The sequence below is a fragment of the Sesamum indicum genome, linkage group LG1 (assembly GCF_000512975.1).
Source record: "Sesamum indicum cultivar Zhongzhi No. 13 linkage group LG1, S_indicum_v1.0, whole genome shotgun sequence".
NCBI lineage: Eukaryota > Viridiplantae > Streptophyta > Magnoliopsida > Lamiales > Pedaliaceae > Sesamum > Sesamum indicum.
The window spans coordinates 11,144,596-11,170,153 of record NC_026145.1 but is presented as its reverse complement, the minus strand read 5'-3'; the positions used below and the strand labels follow the sequence as shown (position 1 = coordinate 11,170,153).

The window sequence follows — 25,558 nt, the reverse complement described above, 5'->3', positions numbered from 1 at the left end:
ATATAACTGAGTGTAATAAAATTAACAATTCTCAAGACCACCTAGATCATTTTATTGCCAAAGCTAATCTGCTGAACATAACCGATGCCATGACATGGTTTAACTAATTGCCTCCCAACACCATCAACAGCTCTAAGCGGCTCGCTTGATGCTTCATGCATCATGTTTCCACTTTAAGAAGGAAAGAGCTCAAAGATCCAATTGAAGAAGGAAGGAAGATAACAAAAATACCATTAACTCTCAAGTTTCAATAGATAGGCGTATGACTATATAATAGAGGATTTAAATGCCAATTATTCAAAAATGAAATTTACCAAATAAATTCCTCAATTAATGGTAACCACATAATCAATTCATCATGTAACAAATTAAGATTAAATCAATTACGAAACATCCACTTTTAAAAAATACCAACCACAATAGAGATATTAAATGACTTACAAAAGAGAGAATATGCATCATCATATTTCATGCCGTTTAAATACCAAAAAGAAGAAAAACAAAAGTTTAGAACAATAAAACAACACATCAAAACTGAAGAGGGTCTGAACGTAATTTTACGAATTGATTAGGGATGGATTTGGTGTAGATTAGGGAAAATCCATAACCCAAATCCGTCAAGATTTTCTTGGACCCGCTAGAAACGAATACAACTCTTACGAAGATTGCTAGGGCGAAAAATGTCTTCTTGATACCCCTTAAAAAGCCCACGCGTTTTTGTACAATAACCTTCAAAATGACAAACAAAAAGCAGAAAAGTAACCCCAAAAATTCTCTGCTGCCGCAGAGTTTCTCAAATCAGAAATTTCCATAAATTAATAATTCATATATACTCTACGAGGGGTTCCGTGATCATTTTTGCTCAATACTTGGTTTGATTTCGCCGACTGGATTTCTGGTGGTATGTGTTTGTAGGTTTATGCTCTTTTTTCAATTGTGGTTGGGTGTTGAAATTGAAAATTATTGATTTGGTTAATTTTGGAATTTTTATTTTTGTGTTTTTTCCCATTTAGTCTTGTAGTTGGACTGAGATGTTGCCTTTCCTTGACCCAGTCTTTTAAGTGATTATTGTACAAGCAGTATTATTTAACACGGATGAGAGATTGAACAAAAAGGATGCTGAATTTTGTGCAGGTGTGGCAGTAAGCTATTTTTACAAGTAATTTATGGATAAGCTAGAAAGAACAGTATGAATTTGGTTTTAGATTGTTTGGTTCGTTTTGTTATTTCCTTGTCATGATTACAAATGTGAATCTGGAGGTATTAGGGTCTTACCTCATTCATGCATTATCCAATTTAATTACTGATGCGGAGAAGCAAAGTTATAAGAAAAGAGTAGTATGTAATTTCTTTCTATAATGATACATCAGGTTGCCGACGAACTTGGTTCTTCATAGTTTCATCACTCGGGGATGAGTAGTAAATTTATTTGAGTGCATCAAATGTGGTATGCTTCTCGAGAGCTGTGAACAAAATAATGGATTAGAACATGTGATGCTCTTCAACTGTGATACGGAAATTGGCAGGTTGTTTTCTAGAATCAGCAGATGAACAATGGGTATGGTTTTAGTCGTGCTGCTTCATTGGATACAACCCTAAGTGATGAGGTTAAATGGATAAGAGCAAATCAATTTATAATAAAGTGAATCAACCAAGTTACAAATAGATCAAATATAAATCCATCAACCTCCTAATCAATTTCTACCACACACTGTGATGTTGCCCACTTTTGGGTTTTTATCTTAATTGAGAACCGACTTTATTTTTGTTGGCATCATTTTTATGTTGAACGTGCATGTTTTTTTACATGTTGGACATGGATCGCATATTTTGTCTTATCTGTCAAAATGGTGAAGTGCATGAATATTTGGTTCTGCCATATATTTATAGTTCAGGTTGTTTGCAACGTTGTCAGTGAGAGCTGTATATTCTGTCCTGGAATTGTTGTTTGTCTTTTCTTACCATATGACATGACGATATTGTTCTATTTGATTTGTTGTTGAAAAGGAAAGAGGAAGGACCTGCTCTTCAGGTTTTATGATTAAATTCTGTTCTACAAGGGCAAAATCCGATTTTGGTTGCGGATAAGGATCTCCAGGGATTCTTCATTTGTTTGTTAATTTACCGCTTAAAGATGGCTGAAAAAGCATGTGTGAAGCGCCTCCAGAAGGAATATAGAGCACTCTGTAAAGTGAGTTGTCTTTTACTTATGGAAATATTAAAAAATCTTGGGCATATTCCTTAGTTTCATAAGATCTGCTTGTAACCATTTTCCTGTTTAGTTAAAATTCTGAAAATATTTAGTAGGATAACTTCGTGATTACTTGTGGCAATATTGATAATCACAGTGCTGCCTGCCGTGAAACTTCTGTGTAGCTTAAAACACTCTACTTTTGTACTTGAGTCTTAAACACTGCGCTGCCCTGCTTTTTTTATTACTTATCATGCTGTGGGTTGATGTTGTGATCTAGTTCTTTGGAAACTGAATACTATTTAGCTGACTGTATTATGGTGGTCATAGTTTGTTCATGCATTTCAGGAACCTGTTTCCAATGTGGTGGCACGTCCTCTTCCAAACGACATCCTTGAGTGGCGTAAGTTGCTGCCTCGCTTATGTTCATTGCATTTGTTTGATTGTGCGATGTCCCATCCTCTGTTCGTGATTGAACAATTCATGTATTTTGATCATAAAAAGGTAGATCTTTTATGTGTCTATTTGGATCATTGGATGTTCATGTCACTGGGACAATGATATTTTACTTAAGGTGCATGCACTTTTGCTTTAGTTTCTCGATTTCTCTTGCTTTATTTAACATAATTATGGTTCTTACTTCTAACAACTGCTGCATCAATCCTGCAAGATCTGCTTAGTAAACCAGCATATGGGCTAAATGTCTAATCCTTCTCCCAATCTCCTGTATAACCTTCCAAGTGCATTGTGATTGTCTTTCACGGAATACAAACTTCTTTTCTCAGACTTTTGTGTGAATATGTGGCTGGCTATTATACGTGTCAAGTGGGGCATTTGTTTTTTTTATGACATGCAAATCTCATTTTGTTTCTTTCTTTTTCACAAAATTTTCAATATGAAGATGGGGCAGTTGATATCTTGTGAAATCTCTCATCTCATTAAAGGACTTCTTTAGTTGGCCACTGTTGGAGTTGCACAGATACATTAATTTATTACCACTCTTGTGTTTTTATCATGTCAATAGACTCGGACAGCACCTATTTTTTGTGTTGCCTCTCTTCTGTTCTTCTGCGCTATCTGCTAAGTTAATCTTTTGCTTAATTCTTGGTCAGATTATGTTTTGGAGGGAAGTCAAGGAACCCCCTTTGCAGGTTTCTTCTTCTGTTACATGTTTGCTATGTGCATGTTGATCTCTTACATATTTCAAATTTGAGATTTTATTTTAATACTGAGGTTGGTGCTACTTTGTGTTTTGTTTTTATTACAAATCACCCAAGGTGGATATTACTATGGAAAGATAAAGTTTCCACCAGAATACCCATTTAAACCTCCAGGAATCAGGTATTGTCAGTTCTTCTCGAACATTGTGGTTTTGAAGCATTGTACATGAGGTTTCTTGGTTGCATGATTTGTTCATGCTATATAAGGTGTTTATGATAAGTATACTTCCTTTGTAGTATGACTACTCCGAATGGACGCTTTATGACACAAAAGAAAATCTGCCTCTCTATGAGTGATTGTAAGTTTATTTGACTTACTTCTGACTTGTCAATTTCTTTTGCCTTCTCCGTGATTTTCTTGTTTCATTCCACTCATATCGTGTCATTTCCCAGTCCATCCAGAGAGTTGGAACCCTATGTGGTCTGTCTCAAGGTATGGCATTATCACCGTGCAAGTATTCTCTCTCTCTCTCTCTCTCTCTATATATATATATATATATATATATATCTTCTTTTTTCTTCCTTTATCAGTCTTAAGTTGTTTGTGTTGACATCTGTCATTATTCCCTGCAGCATATTGACTGGACTCCTCTCATTCATGGTGAGTTTCATGTTTATTGTTTGAGTTAGCATTGCGTCCTTTGTATCTGTGTAGAAAATAATTTCCCAGGTTCAAGTTGAGCTAAATGAGATTCAGATTGTGTCTAACCAGATGGTGTTCATGTTCCATTGTGTTCAGATGGACAATAGTCCTACCACAGGCAGTGTTACAACTACCGAAGAGGAGAAACAGAGGCTTGCAAAGGCTTCGCTGGCATTTAATTGTAAAAAGTGAGTCCTGCAGACCAAATGCTCCTTTTGTCAATGCAAATAGTATAACAACTGAACAATATCTATGTTGCTTTTTTACGATAGACCACTCGTGCCATATTTACACTTAAACCTTCTTTGGACGGGCAACTCACATTTTCCCTTTTGTTCGCCACAGTCCCACCTTTAGGAAACTCTTTCCAGAGTATGTTGAGAAATACGAGGAACAACTATCAGCAGAGCAATCTCTAGATCAGGCAGCGCCAGCATCTATTCAGGAAGAAAATTCCCAACCCTCTTTGAAGAAGCGCAGTGCTGAGGAGGTGCGAAATGAAGAAATCCCAAAAGAGTTGAATAACCAGCAGAGGCAGCGGTCTTCCCCTGCCTGGCTGTTGTTCTTGCTAGTTTTCATTTTTGGCATTGTAATGGCCCTCCCTCTACTTCAACTTTGATGCATAGGCAGCAAAGAGTGAAAATTTTAACTGTGCTTGGGTTGCAAACGAGCATATTGAATTGTGAAGTGAGAGTTATTATATTTCGTGGTGTCCTTTAATTCTCATGTACCTAAGCGGGATTTGTATACGGTGGTGCTAATGAGAATCTGTTCGGCATCCGTCTTATATGATCTCCTGAATACTGCAATGTTGTTCGTCAGATTTCAATTTCGTGGGCTGCATGTTTATGTAACCCTAGCTTCAGCAGTATGTCTTTCACATCCTCCCAGAAACCACCCAACAAAAACACTTGAAAAAGATGTATGTTGTACCAGAAAGAAAGATCTATATAATACTTTCTTTTCTGCTCTTTTTCCCGACCACTTGAGCTCTCGTTTCCCTCTAACTGAACTGAAAAGAAGGAAGAGAAGAGATATTCATGGGAGCCTCCGAGACATGCGGCTTGAAATCCTCACCTTGTTTGTAGACATTATAATATTATAGTTGTATCGGCTTTTGATTTACTTTACTAGACATTATCATATTATAGTTCATTACAACAACTTGCTTTTGTGTGTATATATATATATACATATATATGTTGACTGCATTATACATGGTTCCCATGTTTCCAGATGTAGCAGAAAAGGGCACTCGTCATTTCATGGAGTTAATTAGAAGGTTATTATATCATTTGTCTATCGTATTTCATACTTAATGGCTTCATAATCTTTGATGTGAAAGCTCCGTAATTCTTTTTGTTAATCTCTCTCTTTTCTTAAAGTTCTATTATATTGTTCCTCTCTCTCTCTCTCTCTCTTGTTTGCATTAATTTTTGGTTTTTCCATAGAGAGCCTTTTCCTTATTCTATGCAAACGTTAGTGGTAGCTTTCACAACCTAACCAACTGCCAAAAGTTTCTTTAAATTCTAGCGCAAGCTCATGTGGGGGTGATGAGGTTTAGCTGGCCTTTACATTTCCGACATACCAAAATGGAACATGATGACAAACCAACAATACATTGATAGCAAAGATCGTCGTTTTATTATGTGATTTGCTCTTTCTGCAAAGTCAAGAAACACTACTCCAAGGTAATAAATTAAAGGTGGCCGGCCGCCCTATATTCGCTCTCATTTATTAACTTTTATCAGCCAACATTTTTCTGATTTTATACTGACAATTCGGGTGTTGAAACAATTGCCAACGACTTCTGTTTTTTTTTTTTTTTTTCTGATGGAGTAAGTATTTATGAAGGTATGCCATTACTTTTCCTGTTGATGTCCAGGCAAGGATGATCAACCAAGGACATGAATCTGCAGATTACTGCGTCAACGAGTTTGATTACCAGGAAGATTTCACTCGGGTTCGTATTCCAGCCTGTTAAAACTTTGTCTTTCTGAACCCTGCATCTGATTTTACGTTCACGGCTCCTTTCAGTTCTTGGAAGAAGCCAGGAATAATGCTTTCAAGGGGATCTCAAACACTGCCTGCCTCGGACCAGCGCGAGAAGAACAGTTTGATGGGGAAAAAAAGAACAGGAAATCATGGAAAAAATCATTATTTTCCTGGTTGAAACCTGACAAGAAAAGTAAGTCCACTAAGGAAGCAACGAACAGCACCAAGATTTGTAAGGCCAGGCGTGGTTATGTGTCGGGTCCAGTTGAGCCGACTGGTTGTGGCAGTGGCGGTGGCATTGCTACTGGCAGAGCGAAGAGGGCAGCATCAGGCCCACTAACTGGTCTTTTCAGTTCAACAAGGAGAGTGGAGGAATATGAGGTGCCGTATATGTGTCTTGGCCAGCTTAATAACACCCAGAAGCTTCAGTCTTATGGACCTGTTTACTTGGTCACATAGCTAGAGATCAAGAAAATTAGATGTTTAATGTCTTGTTTGCATATTTTAGGCTGCTACCAGATCACGGGAAGATAGAATGTATAAGGATTTTGATGTTTCGGGGAAGTTTATCGTAGTATTTCCACATGAGACAAGAATTCTTGAAAATCTGATATGCTGGGGATTCTGTGCTGAGAAACGAAAAATGCAATCTTGAAAAGTAAAAGTTAAGCACCTCGAGTAAGAAATTATGAAATGAAGAATAGTAAGAGAATTAATATACGTAACAGCTGCAGAATTGTTCCGGATCTGCTAAGTATATTTTTCTCATTTTATACCATCAAAACGCTGTGCAGTCATCGCTGTAAATCCTTCCCTATCTCATATTAAATAAGTTATTCCCAGTCATCCATAGCAAATTTTTACCAAGCTTTTTAAAAGCAGAAGACAAACCTGCGTGGGACTATCAATAAAGAACAAGACCATAGTTGAAAGAATTTCGAAGAAAAATGTCTTCTCATTGTCACTGCTTGCAATACAAAGTAACTACTAAGGTTTCAATCTAACACTCTTCTGTAAGAGAAGATGGAAATACTCCTTCTTCAAACAGAGAAGCAAACCTATATCTATGCAACAAACAGCACATTCAGTTCTTCTATGCTTGTATATGACTGTTTCCTGAAACATGAAAGAGCTTCAGTTCAAACTAGGACATGGAAGACACAGGTTCCAAGCTGCAAGCTTTCATCTTCATCAAGAATTAAAGAACATCAATGGACGAATAAACATGTTCTTACTCGTCTCGAATAAATAGTGGAAGTCCCATATATATCCACTCTGAGTAGGAGTAAATTTTTGTGCTGGTAGAGTTCATCACAGCCAAATGCCAATGAAGACCATTTTATTCTAATCACCTTCAACTAGCATTTCATCCATCTGATCCAACCAATGCACATATGTATATCACATGAACACGTTTCAATGAAGCAATCAACTTTGTGCTCTTCCTCCTTGTTCCAAATCCAAGTTTCTTGGACTAGAAGGATTAACCCTTCTATTACCACTCAAGAGCCTCTTCAGTGTCCTGAATCTCGTTGGCAATGGAGATTTCTGTTCTTCCTCTTCGTTTACCTGCCTTGGAATATCGATCACCAACATCCCATCAGGCCTGTTGCCCGTTGGTGCGGTCGATGATGATGATGATGAACTTGATGATTCTCCACTACCTTGATGATCTTCCTCCATACAAGGACCGAACGAGCTAACTTGATTATCGTCCCCCCAAAATAACACATTGGTTGGGAAACTTGGAGCTTCTGTTGAAGAAATGTTAACACCTGAATTCTCCCCTATTGGAGCTTGAAGAACATCCTCCAATGTTGCATCAGTAGATGAATTTGATTGTTTCTGGCTTGCAACAGGGTTTCTACAAAGGGGGCAAGTGGAATGTGATTGGAACCACATGTCTATGCAATCCACATGGAAGCCATGATTGCATTTGGGCAAAAGCCTGGCTTTTTCACCTTCACAAACCTCACACAAGCACACTGCACATTCCAATCCATCTTTGAATTCTTTAGGATCAAATGTAATAACAGGTATGGCTTTGAGGACGCAAGGGTCTAGACCACGCCGGAAGGCGGACACAACCATTAGTTCTTGTTGGCCAGCTGCAAACTCAAGGCCGCGGCGGCGGCGCCTGGTGGTGGTGGCTGTGGTGTTTTCTTGGCGGCGAGACCAAAACCATCTGGCATAGAGGTGAAGGCAGAAGACAAAGACTATAACAAACAAGAGGAGGATTATTGCCACCACCATGATCTTCCCTGTCAGCTCCATGGCACCTGTACCACCTAATACTCCACTGCTATCTCCTGAGCTCCCCATTTCATGAAAACTAGAGTTTTTTGGAGAAATTTTAGGTTCTGACAAGAGAATCAAGATGGGATTTCTTGAAATAATAGGCAAATTTCAACAAAAGGCAATCTTGAAAAGAACAGCTGAGCTGATGTAATTGGAAATCCACTCAAACCAGAACTAAGATGAGAGTTTTTAGTAAAATCTCAGAATTTCACTTCAATGTGAAGTGCATCCAAATACCACCTGAATTTTGAACTCTGAGAACAAAAGAAAATGAGAAACAATCAAAGAAATTCTTGAGATATCAAGAACGAAAGAAGCAAAGAAACGATGGAAGTTTGGATTTCAAATATCCAACAAGATGCAACTTTGAGAAGAATTTATTGGTTGGTTATACATATATAAAGTGAAATTCCAAGAAACTCCTATTGGTAGAAGAAGAGATTGTGGATGACGACTTGGAACTGAGAAAGGGACATCAAAATGGAGGAATACAATGTTGAGCAGTCAGCGCAGACAAGAGAGGATTCATGGGGAAGAAAATGAAACTTGTGAAAGGTGGGGCTGAGGCAGAGGAAGAAGACTAGGACTAGGAGACTAGGAGGAGGATAGTAGGAGAGACGAAGAAGAAATCAACTGATATGGGGTGGGGTGGGGGTGGGTGGCTTCTTTTCTGTTGACTAGTGTTGTGGCGTTGGTTTGGGAGGAAGGGCAACCACCCTTGACTTTTCTCCCTTTTTTGACCATTGAAACAGCAATTTTTGAGGTTTTTATCCTAGTATTTGAGGGCTGAATATTGCAATAACTAGTTCTTGGATGTGATTTTAGATGCTTCCTCATGTCTTCTTCGTAGTAGGTTGGAGGAGCTCCTCACTCAATTACTTCTCTCTATTCAAAACAAGACTTCTACATGTTTTTGTTTTCAGTTTTCAGACAAATTCATCTGCAATAATTTTAATTTAAACTATTTTAAGAGTTTGATTTACAACATCTGATGATGGCTTCCAATTTGGATAAGCCCTCTTAACTTATTTGATCTTGAAAGTGTAGCAGTATAATTCGGCTTTATCCCACGTTTTATTCAATCAGATAAATATTAATAAAAAAATATTAATTTATACTGTCGAATCCTATTAATTATTTATTTCTCCACAAAAGTTCAAAAAAAAAAGCCCTTAAAAAGATCGAAAGTTGGTCATTCACGTTCAATTTTTGCTAGTTTACTAAAATGAAAAGAAATTTTCAAATGTGAGTTTGAAAAATGTAAGATGATCATTTATCGTATGATATCTTAAATATGACTAAACACACACAATTCCTTACCTACGCAAGCAAAAAATTATATTTTCTTTCGATCCAATTTATTTCTCTCTGTATCATTCAAAAAAGACAAAAAAAAATTTAGAATAATAAACATTGTCTAGAATTACTCTCAAATTCGAACCCGTAACTGATGATAGAACTAGAATAGAGATTTTTTGCTTCCTACTCACGCGAGCCCATATCCTTGCTTCTATATCAATCTCTACTTCTGATCTAATTGTCCCCCAAGATTTTTTTTTTTTTATTTTCTTTACCCTCTAAAATTTCAACTGATTAATGATATGCTGAATGGACCCTATATAATTTATTAACTTGGCCCATGCAGTTTGAATGCTTCAAAAAATTCTTATTCAAATTAGATTTAATCGAATCAAATTAATTCTAAAAAAATACAATACATTTATCATGTGATTGATCATTTTTTTTTAATTGTATACCAATTACACGACAGATATTTTGTATTTACTATATAATAGATTCAAGTCCGACCAAATCAACCTAAATTAAAATTTTTTGTATACTTCAATTTGGGGTTAAGCCTAAAATTAAGTGAATAGTGAGGGGGTTGGGGGCCCTCCCATGGAATAATATGGGTTAAATATCGAATTAAGACAAAATGATGAATTTGAAATTATTCTCCGTTCCTAATCAATAGTAATAATGATAACCATCAACGATGTCTTAATTTAATCATTGAGACTCAAATTTTACGAACAAATTCAAAATCATGATTTTAACTCTTATAAGATCTATGTATATTTTTTTCACTTTATGTGTGTTTTATTTCATGATTCTTTATTATATCAATATATTAATTGAATTAATATATTTTTTAATTTATTAAAATATTTATATAATGATAACCCTATAGTCTATATGTTCCCTTTACTTCATTTTTCCCGAGACATAAATTTGAAATCAGATGTATCAACTAGTAATAAAGTAGTGCATGTAGCACACCCAAACCAGTGTCCATAATTAAATAAAAAAAAAAGTTCAAAAATATTTTTAAATTAAAGAAATTTAAAATATTCAAATTAAAAAAATAATAATAAATTAGCAGACCAAAAAAGTGAGACATCGAAGTAGTGTTCTCACTTAATAATAAGGTACAACTAATGAGCACAGGACAACATTTAAATAGCATAATAATGCATATATATACAATATTATTAATTAAGGTGGTAATGATTATAATAAAAGCTTTTTTTTTTTTTTGTAATTAATTTGAATAAATATTGTCGACAAAATTATATGAGATCCATAGGATGAAATCATTAATCTTGTAAGAGATCATTGTGGATATTGAGCATTTCTATGTATTAGTTTAAGTGGGTGTCTGCAAATATTTAAATTAAATATTTTTCAAATTAAGTCAAATAAAAATGTTTGGAAATACAATTTTTATTTAGACTTATCGTAAATTAAGTTAAAATAAACTAAAAATTGTAAGCTGACACAAAGATATTTATTGCAATTTAAAATATTTCGGTAAATAAGTTGAACTTTTTATGATTTCTTTTGCCCCCAAAATTTAAATTGATTCAAATTTATTTAAACTAATATTAAGTTTGAATAGTTATGTTTGAATTTGGTTTGATTAATGGTCTGATCAATCTAAAATGAGATTTAATTGGATCAAATTTGAGTCGAGTTTGAATAATTTGATATTTGTAAGTATATTTTATTATTTTTGTATTAATCGAATCGAATTTGAAAACTTACCCAACAGAAAAAATTGCATTAATGAGCTTTTATCAATCAATTTTAATAAAATGTCGAGTAGTTTGATTTAATTTTCAGTCCTGAGTAGCTGCAAAAGAGTTTAAATCGATGCTTTAATTGTGTTTAAATTTTTAAAACTTTTTTTCTAAAAAAAGATTAGTGTTGACAATGTTTTTATTTTTAAAATAAAATTATAACTAAAGTAATTTTATAAATAAGATTTGAAACATTGAGATATATTAGTTAATAGTGAGGAACTAATATCTTGATATTGGGTTTATTTTAAATTTATTAAGTGGTAATACTATTTGAAATATTATTATTTTTAAGAAAATTACAAATGAAAAGTTAGTAAAATATCACTTTTAAAATGAGTTAATTGCCTTTTACACCTTTGTGAAAATATTAATAAAGTATAGAAATTAGTTAATAAAATAAATAAATAAAAGAGGGCAAAGCAATCATTTAAACATTTGGAAAAATTACATTCTCCTCCCATGAAGTTGGCATAAATACTCATAGATTTTCTATAATTCGAAAAATTAAATTTAGACCGCTAAAGTTATTTTCGTATAACAAATAGGTCCATTCCTTAATTAAAATTAACTGAATTTGATGATATTTATCAGTAAAATTATAAATTAAATTATTTTTTTCAAACCCTTTAATTTTAATTTTTTTAATTTTTAATTTTTAATTTAAAAAAGTGTAATTATCCCTAATAAAAATAAATAGAAATTTAAACGGTGAAAAAATAAAATAAAAATGGATTAAATGGGCAGTGTAATTATTCCTAAATAAAAATAAATAGAAATTTAAATGGTGAAAATATAAAATAGAAAGGGAAAAGTTTAGCAAATATCTATCGTTATCTACCGGACACAAAGCAGTAGCACTGGTGGTGTGTGGCTCTCACTCTCACCCTCACTTTCATCTTCTCGAGGTTCAATTTCCTCTTTCACAAAACCATTACCACTGTTCTTTGATTGCACAAAGTGTTAGCGGAGGTGTGGGTGCATGCAATCTCTACAATAAGGGGCGCAGCCATTAATCTCCATATCTGAAAACAGTGCGCTTCGGACTTCTGACTTGATGAGCTCCCCATGCCTTTATTAGGTAACAGGAGAATTATCATACTTTTTCATTTGAGAATTTTTATGGGTTATTTCTTTATTTGAAGTTCTTTGATATGATAAGTTCTCATTTCTTTGTTGTGCATTTGTAATGTGTCCCATTTTTGTCTTTTCGTTGGTTTGCTGCAACCTAAGAATTCTTCTTTTTTTATTGGAATTGTATGCTTTGTGTTTGATTATTTGTGTTGTTTTGATGAAAGATTTGGAGAACTGCTTTGAGTTAGGATTCTTGAAGATTGTACTGAAGTTGTAAAATGTTTGTCTTGCAGATATTGCTATTTCACAGCCTTGTTCTTGTTTCCGCAACAATATATTAGCATTTAGGTCTGAGACTCGCTTTCATAACAAACTTGTAGTTGGCAATGATAGGGGATTGGGATTGGGATTGGGATTGGCGTCTGCATTTTCTTGGAAAAAATTTTGCATCACAGAAACGGTGGGTAGAAATCATAGCTTGGGAAGACTTGAGGTGCGGCGGGGTGGACTGATGATAAAGGCGGTTGCTACCCTTGAAATTGGTAAAGCAACTCACAAAAATGAAGTGGTGAAAGGGTATGAAAACAGGTTGAGGTTGGATATTGATTCGGTAAAGTCTAATTCTCCTGCATTTGAGCCACAATCTTCAAGTGAAGACTCAACAGAATTGGACGAGAGAGAGAGATTGAGACGGATGAGGATTTCCAAAGCGAATAAAGGAAACACACCTTGGAACAAGGGCAGGAAGCACAGCCCAGGTAATGTAATGATCAGCCATTTGGAAGTATTTAAAAATGTTCAGGTTTTTGAGCTTTTAACAAATCCCACTGTGTTAAATACATGCAGAAACCTTACGGCGGATTAAAGAGAGGACTAGGCTTGCAATGCAAGATCCTAAGGTGATGTCATGTAAGAAACAAAGAATGTTTACACGAAATCCAAGATAATTCTGGAAAATATTAGGATATCTGCCATAGTGAACAATGTAATTTGGCTCTTGTGAAAATAACTTGTACCCTATTTCTTGGGAGTAATATGATTTATGCAACTGGTTCAGACTTAAAGGAGACATTAGGAACTTATAAGTTCTTTATTCTTCTTGAACCTTGATATTACTATTGCATCAAGATATTCTTGTGTCTGGCTTACGGGTTCTACTCCTTGAACTTGATTCTATTAGTTTATCAGTCTATTCAATTTGTAAATGTTCGCTTGTCGACATGAACTTGCCTTTTATATTTATATTTTCCACTGTAGAATGTTACTCATGTTTTTCGCCATCGCAGGTCAAGATGAAGCTAAGCAACATGGGGCATGCTCAAAGGTTGGTTCCTTCTTTCCTTTTGCATTAATATCAGGCTCCATTCTGGTTTCTGCGTTCATAGATGCTTTAGGTGTAAGATGTATCCGTGGAAGTGCTTATGACAATTTATCTTGCATGATACTGATTCATTTCTTGGAGGTTGTTATGGGATAATTCTGAAGCCATCCAAAAATATTTAGACATTGAGGTCCTTGACTTAGCTTATGTTTTATCACCTCTTCTCCCGTCAATAGTCGAACAATGCTTTTGATAAAGTATGCACCCTCTTACAGCGTGTTGTCTTTTCTCTTCTTCGTTTACTGTACAGTGAAGAAACAAGGATGAAAATTGGAGTGGGAGTCCGGCTAGGGTGGGAAAGACGCAGAGAGAAATTGATGCTGCAGGAGAAATGCTACTTTGAGTGGCAGAATCTAATTGCAGAGGCAGCCCAAAAGGGTCTTTCTGGTGAGGAAGAATTGCAATGGGATTCATACAAGACCTTGGATAAACAGCTTGAGAAGGAATGGTTGCAGAGTGTTGAGGAAAGAAAAAATATGCCAAGGCCAAAGGGGAGCAAGAGAGCACCCAAGTCACCTGAGCAAAAGAGGAAGATTTCAGAGGCGATATCTGCTAAATGGGCGGATCCTGTAAGATTGTTGTTTCATATAAAATTATAACTTTCAAGAAGCAAATGCTCATTGAAGTATTTATCTATGTAAAACTAGTTTTTCTTGGTGGAAAAAGTTGTTTGCTTTGTACATAACTCTATCTGCCCTGATTATTTCTGGAGCTTGTAGGTTAACAAATGGTAGTTGTATCTTGATGGCCTTGGCTTCTGTTGGGTGCCAATTTGAGTTGTCCCATGTAGTTACTGCTTATCTTGAATAATTGTTGATTAAACCTTAATCTTTCGTTTATGAATGGTACCAGGAATACCGTAATCGGGTTTGCTCTAGTCTTGCTAAGTTTCATGGAATATCGGAAAGGGTTGAAAGAAAGCCCAGGAGAAAGCCAAGTGGTGATGGGCAGGCTCGAAAAAGAGGTCCGATAAAAAAGGATGAGACTGATAATCTTGTAAAGCGTGAGACTAAGAGCCCAGTCCATCGAGTTAGATCGAAGAGAAGGAAAGCACCATCATACAAGGATCCATTTGCAAGTTCCAAGTTGGAGATGCTGAAAAACATTAGAGCACAAAGAGCTGCTGCTATGAGCAAAAGAAGTGAAGCTATCTGTAGAGCAAAGTAAGATCTTATTGCATGATTCAGTATCCATTTTTGCTATTAATCCATTATCGTATATCAGTTCTCTAGTGGCTATTTCCTGAATGGGATAAAAGGAAAAGGAAACCCAAAATCTTCTGCAGCCTAATGTACCCTCAAATGGTCAGTGGCCAATCCGTGGCAATTCTAATCAGAGAGTTCTTGTTTTCGCAGATCGCTAAACTAGTGTGGACCTAGGATAGCAGTATCCCATATGTTGCAACAAAAATCTGAAAATAGACTGCTTTTTCCCATAAATAATTGCAGGTTATTGATTGCTGAAGCTGAGAAGGCCTCAAAGGCCCTTGAATTAGCAGCGAAGACGAGCCCTCATGTTCAGAAGTCTCTAATGGAAAGCAGGATGCTAATTGCCGAAGCACTTCAGTTTATTGAATCCATCGAGAATGAAGATCCAATCTCTTTGGAAAATGACAATAGTCTTTCAGAGAATTCATCTGAACCAGTACCTCATGTTGAAGAAGATATAGATACAAGTATTCAAACTCCGGATCTCATCAACCATAGTACAGTAAATGGAGTTCACAGCTTATCCTCTAGCAAAACCGAGGACTTCAGTTTCAACAAGTTTGGCTTGCCAGATTTGGTGAATGGAAATTGTTCGAGTTCTTGTCACAATGATCTGCATGAAACCGAGCAAAAGTTTGATCAGATGCATCCTAATAGTTTTCTTTCACTTGAGTTGAACCACACAGTGAATTGCTCCAAATGTACAACGAATCATGCTGATCCTGAACTAAATCCTAACGGAGACACAGAACACACAGAGAAACCATTAGGGGATGGATCGGAGTTCCAATCTGAGAATGTCGAAGCTAAAATAATCAAGAAATGGGTTCGAGGGAGGCTGGTTGAAGTTGTGGAAGAAATATAGTTTAATTACTTCAAGTACTCTAAATTTCATGCATAGTTCTTCCATCTAGCTAGAAAGTATAGTGTAATATAGCTGCTTATATCAAATTTTTGGCGCACAAATAATACTGAATCTCAAACAAGTTAGTTTGACAAAGTGAGAGTTGAGGATTGTATTTCATGTGTTAATCATATCACAAGTGAAGATGTTAACGTCGTCTTGTTATCTTCATTGTTTTGCTTGCCTTCTCATCTTTGGCTCTCTTATATCATCTCCATTTCTGTTTCATCCTTTAGCAAAAGAAAAGTCAACCAATACATTTGAAAATGAGATATTCTATATATATATATATATATATATATATATAATGACATGTTTTACATGTTCATTTTCAGGTTAATAACATTTAAACTCTTTCTGAAAAGTGAAATTATACTTTCTTCAAAAAAATTTCAAAATTATATTTACATGCCTTTTAAAAATTTACTATTTACATTCAACCCCTTTTTGAGGTTTGGATGAAAAATACTGATGCTAGCAAAAAAAAAAAATGACATAAATTTTAAGTTTTATATGAGAAAAGGGGAAAAATATAATGACGTTAACCTTATTCCATATGTATATTTTACGTTTATTCTTTTATAAATACAGAAAAATATATATGAAAATGATAAATAAAAGGTGAAATTAAATATTCATGTAACTTTTTTTTCCTAACGTTAGTATTTTCTATTCAAACTCTGACGAAAATGAGTCACCCTTTTTTTAAAAATTATAATTTTATATTTTTAAAAAGGGTCTAAATATAATTACACTATTAATTGTTTCGACGAACCTTTGAAGTGTGCTACTCAAAAAATCAAATTTAATAATTTATTGGGTTAAAGCCCTTTTTTTTTTGTTGAACACAAAAAGGCTAAAATTTGTTGTTGGGCCGGGCCGGTAGCTCAAAATGCAGTAAAATCCAGTTAGATGGGCTGCCCTATGAAGCCCAGGCAATATCATGGTCCGGTAATGGATCACTGTCCACCGACGATTTCTCCTCCGATCATCTCTTACTTCGCCCAATCTCGCGCTCTCACTCTCTCTCTCTCGCATAAACTGCAAAAGTTTCCACACAGTTAGTGCGCTATTGTGTGCTTTTCTCCATATCCATGCATTGACATCATCTCCGTTTTGAGAGAAAAAGTGACTCCCAACGATGGATCCTGAGGCCTCCGACGAAAAGGACGATCGCCAGCATCTAATTAGCCAAAGCGGTAGGCCGAATGACGTATTGAATTCTCCGAATAGCAGGCGTCCTTCAACTTTTCAAATCGATGATGGTCTCAAAAGCCCATTTTCCGGGGTCTGCCGCAGGTTCAAAAGCCGGTGTCTTGTCGCCATTTGTCTGCTTGTGCCGATTTTGGTTCTGTGTTTTACCATCGATTTCAAGAATATGTTGCCAATACGCTTTCCGAGGATTGAGGTTCTTACAAATAGTAGCATTCCAGTTAACCGGATGCGCGGCTCTGAATTGCAAGCTCTGTATTTGCTTAAGCAGCAGGAGTTTGAGCTTTTTAAGATGTGGAATTATACCGCATTGGTGAATAAATCAGAACTAAACTTAGTAAATAGTAGTACTTCGTTGAATATGAGTTCTGCTAATCATGATGCGGCAGCTTCGCCGTCGTCTTCACTGTTGGAAGACCTGAAATCTAGGATTTTTAGCCAGATTTCATTGAACAAGCGAATCCAGGGTGTTTTGTTGTCATCGCAGGAAAATGGGGATAAAGTGGATTTGTATGAGAATTACACGGATGCGAATTTTTTGGGCTGGAATAGGTGTGGGAAGGTGGACCAGAGGTTATCTGAGAGGAGAACTATTGAGTGGAAGCCAAGATCGGACAAGTATTTGTTTGCCATTTGTGTTTCTGGACAAATGTCTAATCACTTGATCTGTTTGGAGAAGCATATGTTTTTTGCTGCTCTGCTTGATCGGGTTTTGGTGATCCCGAGTGCAAAAGTTGATTATGAGTTTCGAAATGTCTTGGATATAGAGCATATCAATAAGTGTTTGGGAAGGAAAGTTGTGGTGACATTTGAGGAGTTTGCAGAGAGTAAGAAGAACCATCTGCATGTTGATAAGTTCATGTGTTATTTCTCATTGCCGCAGCCGTGTTTTGTGGATGATGACCATGTAAAGAAGTTGAAAGGTTTAGGTCTCGCTTTGAGCAAGATTGAGGCTGTCTGGGAGGAAGATGTTAAGCAGCCAAAGCAAAGGACAGTCCAGGATATTTTGGCAAATTTTTCATCTGATGATGATATTATTGCAATTGGAGATGTGTTCTTTGCTGATGTCGACAGACAGCGGGTGATGCAGTCAGGTGGTCCTATTGCCCACAAATGTAAGACTTTGATTGAGCCGAGTCGGCTTATTTTGCTCACAGCTCAACGTTTTATTCAGACATTCTTGGGGAAGGACTTTATAGCTCTCCACTTCCGGCGCCATGGTTTCTTGAAGTTCTGGTATTTTTCCATTCCTTAGGCCTTCTTACATTTTTATGTTATTCAATGTAGAGTCCAACAGAATTTGTTCAATGGGTTTCAGCAATGCCAAGCAACCAAGTTGTTTTTACCCTGTTCCTCAAGCTGCAGATTGCATCAATCGAGTGGTTGAAAGGGCTAATAGTCCAGTGATATATCTTTCTACAGATGCTGCGGACAGTGAAACTGGCTTACTGCAGTCACTTGTCATCTGGAATGGGAAGACCATACCTCTTGTTCAAAGACCTGCTGTTAATTCAGCTGAAAAGTGGGACGCTTTACTATACAGGCATGGGCTTGAAGGTGATTCTCAGGTGATATTTAGTGTTGGTTTTTTAATTGCATTATTTGTGTGTTGCATGAGTGTTGATTCTGATTTTTCCTAAAGAATTCTGTTATTCATATCACAGCTTGGAGAACATATTTTGCATGATAAGAAATCAATGGACTCAGCTCTTATCTTGACTTCTCTATAGATCTCTTATATCCAGTTGAGGCTCTTATTATGACATCCTAATGAGAGTGGAGGCCCTTTTATGTACAAGTGGAGCTTGTTTGATTACTGATGTCTGTTAACCTTGTTTGTGAATTCTTGGAGTTCATGTATTTCAGCATCATAAAGTTTATCTAACGCTGGAATTTCAATTTCATCACGAAGGTGGAAGCTATGCTGGATAAAACTATTTGTGCTTTGTCCACTGTGTTTATTGGATCTTCTGGATCCACCTTCACTGAGGATATTTTGCGGCTGAGGAAAGACTGGGGATCAGCATCAAAATGTGATGAGTACTTGTGCGAGGGCGAATTGCCAAATTTTATTGCAGAAGACGAGTAAATTTGGACATCATATATCCTTATACCATTGAAGAACATCCTGCTGCTTTCTTGCAACTGGAATGAGCAGTTGCTCAAAGATGAGTTGCCTAGCCTAATTAAACTACTCAATTCTTTCATTACTTCCATCATTTACACGGGGACAATAGCCGAACAAGCTAACACTGGTGGTACACTGTCTTAGATTTTTTCTGACATGCGGTGTACCTGGAGAAGGAATATTGGCTGATTTCTTGATTCTTGTTCTAATGATGATGTGATTCTATTTGTGTTGTTCTTGTATACTTCCCTCCCAATTTTGGCTTCGTGGCATTTCTTGCGAATTTCGCGTGCTCTAACCTGTTCTCATTACAGATGACTTGCAACACTTTTGAACTCAGTTGGCTATTAAATAATGAGATTTGACCTATGAAGAACATCTATACTAATTCATAATTGTTTGCACCTGGACCAGGCAGCAATTGATATGTAGCTGCTGATGTTTGTAACCTGTGGAGATGAACAGAGGTTGGACTTATCTGGAGCACCTCAAGGGACTTGAGGAATAAGATTCACAAACTGAGTTTTGATTGTCTCGGAAACATAAATTCAATGTTTGATTACATTTCAGGTTTGGATTGATTTGAAACCAGTTCAAACCCACTCTCCTCAAAACAGATAATGTCAAAAACTTCTAATTACATCATAACATGTATTAATACACATTTTTTGAATCTTTCAAAATTCGAAACTCATTTTTCCAAACCTTACAAAATCAAAATCCATTGAGTTTCACTTGTATTAGCAAAAGATGAATGAAAATATATATTGACTTTCGATAAATTTATTATTGTTGTAGGTCAACTAAATTTGTTCTAACCAAAACACTTCTATATATCTTTACGTTAGTGCGTGTAAGAAGGTATATTGTCATCATTAAAAGAATATTTTGATTGATTTGCAATAAGTGAATAATAATAAGTTAATGGGGATAAATATAAATTTTTATTCAATTTTTTTACTAATATCAATAAATTTAATAATTTTTTATCAATAGGTGAATCTATTTGTTACATAAAAACAAACGACAACAAATGTAAATGCATTTTCTCAAACTATAAAAAAATTTACACTTAAATTTCAAAGAAAGAAAATGTAATTGTCACTCAAATATTATCCGCAGAAGAGTCGACCAAGTAGTCTTGAACTGGACTACTTTCGAGTTGCTCATCGAGGAGGCGAGAGCTGATTCGAAGAAGAAGCTCGAAGCTGACATCTATCGAAGTCAAGAGTTCGCGGCCGGCCATTCCTGACTGCAAGGAGGGAATGGAGTAAGGCTGCTACTGCCCTATACCTATTGAACTAGTTGTTCTGAGTTAGATGTTTAGCTGCTAGGAGCTATGAGTTAGGAGCTCGATGTTAGATTCAACTTTGGGTTGGATTTTTGTAATGGGCTTCAAAGATTAAGACCCATAATTTTATTGGGCCGACTATATATTCCTTCATCTACACTGCAGTTGTGTTCACCGTAAGCCCAATACAACGTGCTCTGCACGTGACCGCCTACCATTTACTGTCCTCCCCATTTTCCTCTTTTGTATTATCAGTATAATTTCTCTACTTCTTGTTCAAGAAAACGTTCTCCCAAAAAGAAATTGTCAAAAATTCTGATCGGGTAATTCGAAAATGGCACCAGAACCTGAGGATGAGATCAAGGACGAGAAGAACCCAAGGCCACTCGATGAAGATGATATTGCCCTCCTTAAGACATATGTACTGTTTTTTTCCCTTCTTGTTTAAAACCCTAATTTTCGGCTATTTTTGTAGACGAGGATTTGAAATTTGTAAGCCTATGTGTTGTTGAACTGATGGTTGAAATGGGTTTCTTGGGGCTACCACTTTGTTGGGTGATAATTAGGATCTAGGATTTGAAGAGTAGGAAATATATTCGTTTATAGTCTTTGCGGAAAGGGAAGGGTGGAGATGGGGCTTTAGGTTATTGTAAGTGGGACTCGGTGAAGATAATTCTTTTACTAAAAAGTTTCTGTTTTTCATTTTTTTAATCTTTTTCTTAGTTTACTCAATGAAGATGTCAAATTAAGTGATTCCTTTATGGATTGAGAATTCTAGCAGCGATTTTGCTCGTATGGATCTGGCATAAAAATACTAGGTCGAGAATTCTGATTAATATCTTTCTTTCAATTTGAATAACTTATAATTTTGGCAGACTATTCATTTGCATAAAATTCCTTTTTTTGTTTATTTTCCTGCTTATTTTTGTTTGAAACTATTGTCTGTGCTTGAAGTAGTTTCTTTGCATTGAATTTCATGTAATGCAACTGAGAAAAAAGTTTTGGATAATAGGACATCTGCAATGTTTTCATATCCAATTTATTAGTATAAGCGTTAGCAATGATAATTCATTCATGTTTTATACTTGGCCATCAATGGAATGTTGTAAACTGTCTCTTCTATTAATCTTCATGAAATGATATGTCCAGGGCTTGGGACCTTATTCTACAAGCATAAAGAAAGTTGAGAAGGAAATCAAGGAGATGGCGAAGAAGATTAATGATCTATGTGGTTTGTTTCTTGGACCTATCAGTGTCTGTTATTCTGATCGTTGGCTTTTTAAGAGAATTTCTCATAATTAATATCGGGACAGAGTGCTTATTGGCATCCGGTGAATGTTATTGATCAATCTCAATAGATGTGGCCGTATAATTCCATGGTCCTTTGTGTCTAGCACAAGTGGCATGGCTTTTGTTGCTTTCTACTTTATGGGAAGACTTTGTTGAATTTCTCTATATGTTAGGTATCAAGGAATCTGACACTGGTTTAGCTGCTCCCAGCCAATGGGATCTTGTTTCTGATAAGCAAATGATGCAGGAGGAACAACCTCTTCAGGTAGGGTTTTTTGTTCATGTGGTTGATTGTTGAACTTGTCCCCGTCCATCTTATTCATATGTTTGTAGGATATTACTTTTTTTCTGTGGCTAGGTTGCAAGGTGTACGAAGATAATCAATCCTAACACTGAAGATGCAAAGTATGTTATCAATGTCAAACAAATTGCAAAGGTAGTTTTTCTTTTATAGCTTTTCTAGGTGTCCTGTTTCTTTTTTTTTTTTTTCTTGGGGGGGAGTGTATCTGTGTGCGCATTCCATCCATCAATACTGCCTCCATATCACCAGCACTAAGGGTATAAGGGGTTTCATGTAATTTTTCTTATGTTTGTTATCCATTATATTTAGTTTATTTTGTGCACGTTCCATCTTGCAGTTTGTTGTTGGCCTAGGTGATAAAGTTTCACCTACTGATATTGAAGAAGGCATGAGAGTTGGGTAAGCCTTTTATATCTTGGTTTTGTCTTCAGTCTTTGAGCTACAAAGAGTTTTATGATTGCTTCCGGAGCTTATGACTTGTCATTTCTTGTACTCAGTCATCTTTCGCATGCTATGATTTTGTGGAAATTTGACCCATTTTTGGTCTAGTTCTGCAAAATGTTGCATTGTCCATGTGTTGATGTCTTCATCTACCAAGGGCAATTTGTCTAGCAAAGCAACTTAGAAAAAATCCTTAACTGTAAAGTTTCTACAAATTTTGAGTTGCAACTCTAAGGGACTGTTTTAAGGTAGGGCTGTGTAAACAAAATCTTGATAGGATATTTCGTACCTTAAATGTTGTAGTTGTACCACTAACTCCTTATTTTATGTGATATCATTGACATGAGTCCTTTAGCTTTTATTTTACTCCATTGACAGGTGGACAGGAGAATAGTTTCAAGCATGACATAATAAGCTTATGCTGCTATCATATTTGCTGAAGCTATTATGTATGCAGTTTGACACTACATTTTTTTGGCAGAGTTGATCGAAATAAGTATCAAATCCAGATTCCCTTGCCTCCAAAAATTGATCCAAGTGTTACGATGATGACAGTGGAGGAAAAGCCAGATGTAACCTATAATGATGTTGGTGGATGTAAAGAGCAGATTGAAAAGATGCGGGAGGTGTGTATATCAATATTCTTTTCAAATGATTCCACAAAATCTTTGAGTGGAAATTCCACTTTGCTCTTTCGGTGCTCGTATATCTAATTGTTTCTATACTAGGTTGTTGAGCTGCCCATGCTTCACCCTGAAAAATTTGTGAAGCTAGGGATTGATCCTCCAAAGGGTGTACTGTGCTATGGTCCTCCCGGTACTGGTAAAACTCTGCTGGCCAGAGCTGTGGCAAATAGAACTGATGCATGCTTTATTCGAGTTATTGGAAGTGAGCTTGTCCAAAAATATGTTGGCGAGGGAGCTAGGATGGTTCGCGAACTATTTCAGGTCCAGTCTTCCGCACATTTTCTGTTTTTTATATATCGTGGAGTTTTACTTAGCATCTGATTAATTTTTTATGCATGTGGCAGATGGCACGCTCTAAAAAGGCATGCATTGTATTTTTCGATGAAGTAGATGCCATTGGCGGTGCACGGTTTGATGATGGAGTGGGTGGAGACAACGAGGTCCAGCGAACCATGCTTGAAATTGTAAACCAGCTTGATGGATTTGATGCTCGTGGCAACATTAAAGTTCTTATGGCAACTAACAGGTGAAATTTGACTTCTGTAATTTGCCTCTTACATTGAAGATTATTAATGGGGTTGAGCAATTTGTTTGCTCTTGTGAGTTCTGGGAAAGAAAAATGTCAAGAAAATATAGAACTTGTCTGGGAGTGATTTATTTGATAAAGAAGCTGCACCATTATTTTTAAATCCTTTCTTTTACTTTTTTCCCCTTTATAATGACTTTGGATTTCTCGACCGGCTATAGTTTTTGCAATGTTTCTACTTTTGGTTGGTGTTGATTTTCTCTTCCTACAGATGGTACTTGATATTCTCATTGTTACTGTTATACATACAGCCTAAAAGCGTTCGATGCATAATAATTGATTGCCTTTATGCATCATATTCCTTTAATTGTTTTACTTATGGCATTGATTATCTCAATTATTGTGGACGTTTCCTTTGTACCACATGTGCCCCGCAGTGCGGAATGGGTAGACTGTTTCTTATTATCAACATAGGCTTGTTTTTTCCTGGTTCATTTTATCTTTTTTAAATTGGTTTTGATGCTAAGACCAAATGCTAAATCTAGGTCTGGTTCCTGAAGAAATCAGCTTATTTTAGTTATGGCTTTCTTTATTATTCCAGACCTGATACTCTTGATCCGGCGCTCTTACGTCCTGGACGGCTGGATCGCAAAGTAGAGTTTGGACTGCCTGATCTAGAGAGTAGGACGCAGATATTCAAGATACACACACGAACAATGAATTGCGAGAGGGATATTCGGTTTGAACTACTTGCCCGGCTTTGCCCAAATTCTACTGGTAAAGATTTGTCTTTTTTACATTTAGTTATTATCAGATCAATCCATAGAGTTTCAGACTTTCAGTTCATCGCTTGAGTTTTAATCCCTGTTGTAGTAAGTTAGATGCCTTTGCATTGGCTTCCATTGAGTATATCTTAATGGACACTTGCTCTGGAAAATAATGTCTTAATACTATGTTCGTAAGCTCCATAGATAAAAGTATGAATTTACCTGGCCACAACATTGCAGTTTACATGGTTTTAAGTTTAGCAGCTATCCTTTCTGTGCATTGCATTCTGGATGATATCTTGCAATTATTCATTATTTGTTCGCTGGTCTTATTTACAGGAGCTGACATAAGAAGTGTGTGCACTGAGGCTGGTATGTATGCTATTCGCGCAAGGAGGAAAACTGTCACGGAGAAAGATTTCTTAGATGCTGTAAACAAAGTGATCAAAGGCTACCAGAAATTTAGTGCAACCCCAAAGTATATGGTTTATAATTGATAGCTTTTCTTTGTTGAATTTCACTTTGCTGTAATATGCTGGCATCATGGGTACTTTTGCATGGGGATCGCCTCTCACCTGCTGTAACTGTGGTGGAGACGTTTCTACTTCTAGTGTGTATGCCAATCTGCTGACTTTGGCTGTATTTTCATTTATTTCTGTCAAAGTATTCCCAGCAAACTTGAGTGTATTATGCAGTCTTAAAATTACAGGTTTCTCATTGTTGATGTGATTGATTGTCAGAAGCTAGCTTAATTTGATACTGAAGTCTAGTGAAAATGCAATGTTAAAGAGCCATGTTAATGGTTTTTGTTTACTCATGGCAAAACTCTGTTGCTCCTGAGATGCGGGATGGTAGTTGGTTATGGAGATCTGAGAGGACAATGTTAAAAAGGAGGCTTCTTGGTCTGAGACTGGAGAGAGTT

The 25,558-nt window shown here is 36.1% G+C and overlaps 6 protein-coding genes across 12 annotated transcripts; 5 read left to right on the top strand and 1 right to left on the bottom strand.

Annotated features, from left to right (window-relative positions):
- LOC105162822 (ubiquitin-conjugating enzyme E2 34-like) lies at window positions 676–4,841 on the top strand. Of its 5 annotated transcripts, none has more exons than XM_011080978.2 (11): window positions 676–901; window positions 1,054–1,134; window positions 2,013–2,191; window positions 2,540–2,594; window positions 3,304–3,342; window positions 3,469–3,532; window positions 3,649–3,710; window positions 3,805–3,844; window positions 3,985–4,012; window positions 4,151–4,242; window positions 4,400–4,673. In XM_011080978.2, the coding sequence occupies exons 3-11, from the start codon at window positions 2,135–2,137 to the stop codon at window positions 4,671–4,673; spliced, it is 711 nt and encodes a 236-aa protein (XP_011079280.1). In that variant the 5' UTR covers window positions 676–901; window positions 1,054–1,134; window positions 2,013–2,134. The 5 variants fall into 5 exon arrangements, with proteins under 5 accessions (XP_011079280.1, XP_011079261.1, XP_011079251.1 ...); XM_011080959.2 differs by having other exon boundaries at window positions 2,008–2,191; XM_011080949.2 differs by lacking the exon at window positions 1,054–1,134.
- On the top strand, window positions 5,091–6,678 carry LOC105162802. 2 transcript variants are annotated; one of them, XM_011080920.2, is made up of 3 exons: window positions 5,091–5,745; window positions 5,940–6,017; window positions 6,092–6,678. In XM_011080920.2, exons 2-3 carry the CDS (start codon window positions 5,946–5,948, stop codon window positions 6,506–6,508), a joined length of 489 nt encoding a protein of 162 aa, XP_011079222.1. In that variant the 5' UTR covers window positions 5,091–5,745; window positions 5,940–5,945; the 3' UTR covers window positions 6,509–6,678. The 2 variants fall into 2 exon arrangements, with proteins under 2 accessions (XP_011079222.1, XP_011079237.1); XM_011080935.2 differs by having other exon boundaries at window positions 5,909–6,017.
- On the bottom strand, window positions 6,976–8,965 carry LOC105162792 (RING-H2 finger protein ATL60-like). The gene is made up of 2 exons (XM_020692985.1): window positions 7,285–8,965; window positions 6,976–7,165 (listed from the first exon to the last, which is right to left on the bottom strand). Exon 1 carries the CDS (start codon window positions 8,369–8,371, stop codon window positions 7,478–7,480), a length of 894 nt encoding a protein of 297 aa, XP_020548644.1. The 5' UTR covers window positions 8,372–8,965; the 3' UTR covers window positions 6,976–7,165; window positions 7,285–7,477.
- LOC105162786 lies at window positions 12,273–16,165 on the top strand. The gene is made up of 7 exons (XM_011080908.2): window positions 12,273–12,508; window positions 12,795–13,259; window positions 13,348–13,400; window positions 13,788–13,825; window positions 14,133–14,451; window positions 14,735–15,045; window positions 15,331–16,165. Exons 1-7 carry the CDS (start codon window positions 12,496–12,498, stop codon window positions 15,953–15,955), a joined length of 1,824 nt encoding a protein of 607 aa, XP_011079210.1. The 5' UTR covers window positions 12,273–12,495; the 3' UTR covers window positions 15,956–16,165.
- Window positions 16,973–19,576, top strand: LOC105162777. 2 transcript variants are annotated; one of them, XM_011080901.2, is made up of 3 exons: window positions 16,973–18,442; window positions 18,525–18,774; window positions 19,119–19,576. In XM_011080901.2, the coding sequence occupies exons 1-3, from the start codon at window positions 17,136–17,138 to the stop codon at window positions 19,293–19,295; spliced, it is 1,734 nt and encodes a 577-aa protein (XP_011079203.1). In that variant the 5' UTR covers window positions 16,973–17,135; the 3' UTR covers window positions 19,296–19,576. The 2 variants fall into 2 exon arrangements, with proteins under 2 accessions (XP_011079203.1, XP_020549039.1); XM_020693380.1 differs by having other exon boundaries at window positions 18,525–18,763; window positions 19,119–19,285.
- LOC105162770 (26S protease regulatory subunit 7A) lies at window positions 20,917–25,375 on the top strand. The gene is made up of 10 exons (XM_011080893.2): window positions 20,917–21,046; window positions 21,775–21,856; window positions 22,089–22,180; window positions 22,274–22,351; window positions 22,554–22,615; window positions 23,139–23,283; window positions 23,386–23,604; window positions 23,688–23,869; window positions 24,471–24,646; window positions 24,976–25,375. The coding sequence occupies exons 1-10, from the start codon at window positions 20,960–20,962 to the stop codon at window positions 25,131–25,133; spliced, it is 1,281 nt and encodes a 426-aa protein (XP_011079195.1). The 5' UTR covers window positions 20,917–20,959; the 3' UTR covers window positions 25,134–25,375.

Coding starts and splice junctions, on each gene's coding strand:
- LOC105162822 (XM_020692988.1), top strand. CDS start 2,135: ATGGCTGAAAAAGCATGTGTGAAGCGCCTCCAGAAGGAATATAGAGCA. Junction 2,192..2,539: donor AATATAGAGCACTCTGTAAA/GTGAGTTGTCTT, acceptor CATGCATTTCAG/GAACCTGTTTCCAATGTGGT. Junction 3,533..3,648: donor TTTAAACCTCCAGGAATCAG/GTATTGTCAGTT, acceptor CTTCCTTTGTAG/TATGACTACTCCGAATGGAC.
- LOC105162802 (XM_011080920.2), top strand. CDS start 5,946: ATGATCAACCAAGGACATGAATCTGCAGATTACTGCGTCAACGAGTTT. Junction 6,018..6,091: donor ACCAGGAAGATTTCACTCGG/GTTCGTATTCCA, acceptor GGCTCCTTTCAG/TTCTTGGAAGAAGCCAGGAA.
- LOC105162792 (XM_020692985.1), bottom strand. CDS start 8,371: ATGGGGAGCTCAGGAGATAGCAGTGGAGTATTAGGTGGTACAGGTGCC.
- LOC105162786 (XM_011080908.2), top strand. Junction 13,826..14,132: donor AACATGGGGCATGCTCAAAG/GTTGGTTCCTTC, acceptor TTTACTGTACAG/TGAAGAAACAAGGATGAAAA. Junction 15,046..15,330: donor GAAGCTATCTGTAGAGCAAA/GTAAGATCTTAT, acceptor AAATAATTGCAG/GTTATTGATTGCTGAAGCTG.
- LOC105162777 (XM_011080901.2), top strand. CDS start 17,136: ATGGATCCTGAGGCCTCCGACGAAAAGGACGATCGCCAGCATCTAATT. Junction 18,443..18,524: donor CATGGTTTCTTGAAGTTCTG/GTATTTTTCCAT, acceptor AATGGGTTTCAG/CAATGCCAAGCAACCAAGTT. Junction 18,775..19,118: donor GGCTTGAAGGTGATTCTCAG/GTGATATTTAGT, acceptor TTCATCACGAAG/GTGGAAGCTATGCTGGATAA.
- LOC105162770 (XM_011080893.2), top strand. CDS start 20,960: ATGGCACCAGAACCTGAGGATGAGATCAAGGACGAGAAGAACCCAAGG. Junction 22,181..22,273: donor AGGAGGAACAACCTCTTCAG/GTAGGGTTTTTT, acceptor TTCTGTGGCTAG/GTTGCAAGGTGTACGAAGAT. Junction 24,647..24,975: donor GCTTTGCCCAAATTCTACTG/GTAAAGATTTGT, acceptor TCTTATTTACAG/GAGCTGACATAAGAAGTGTG.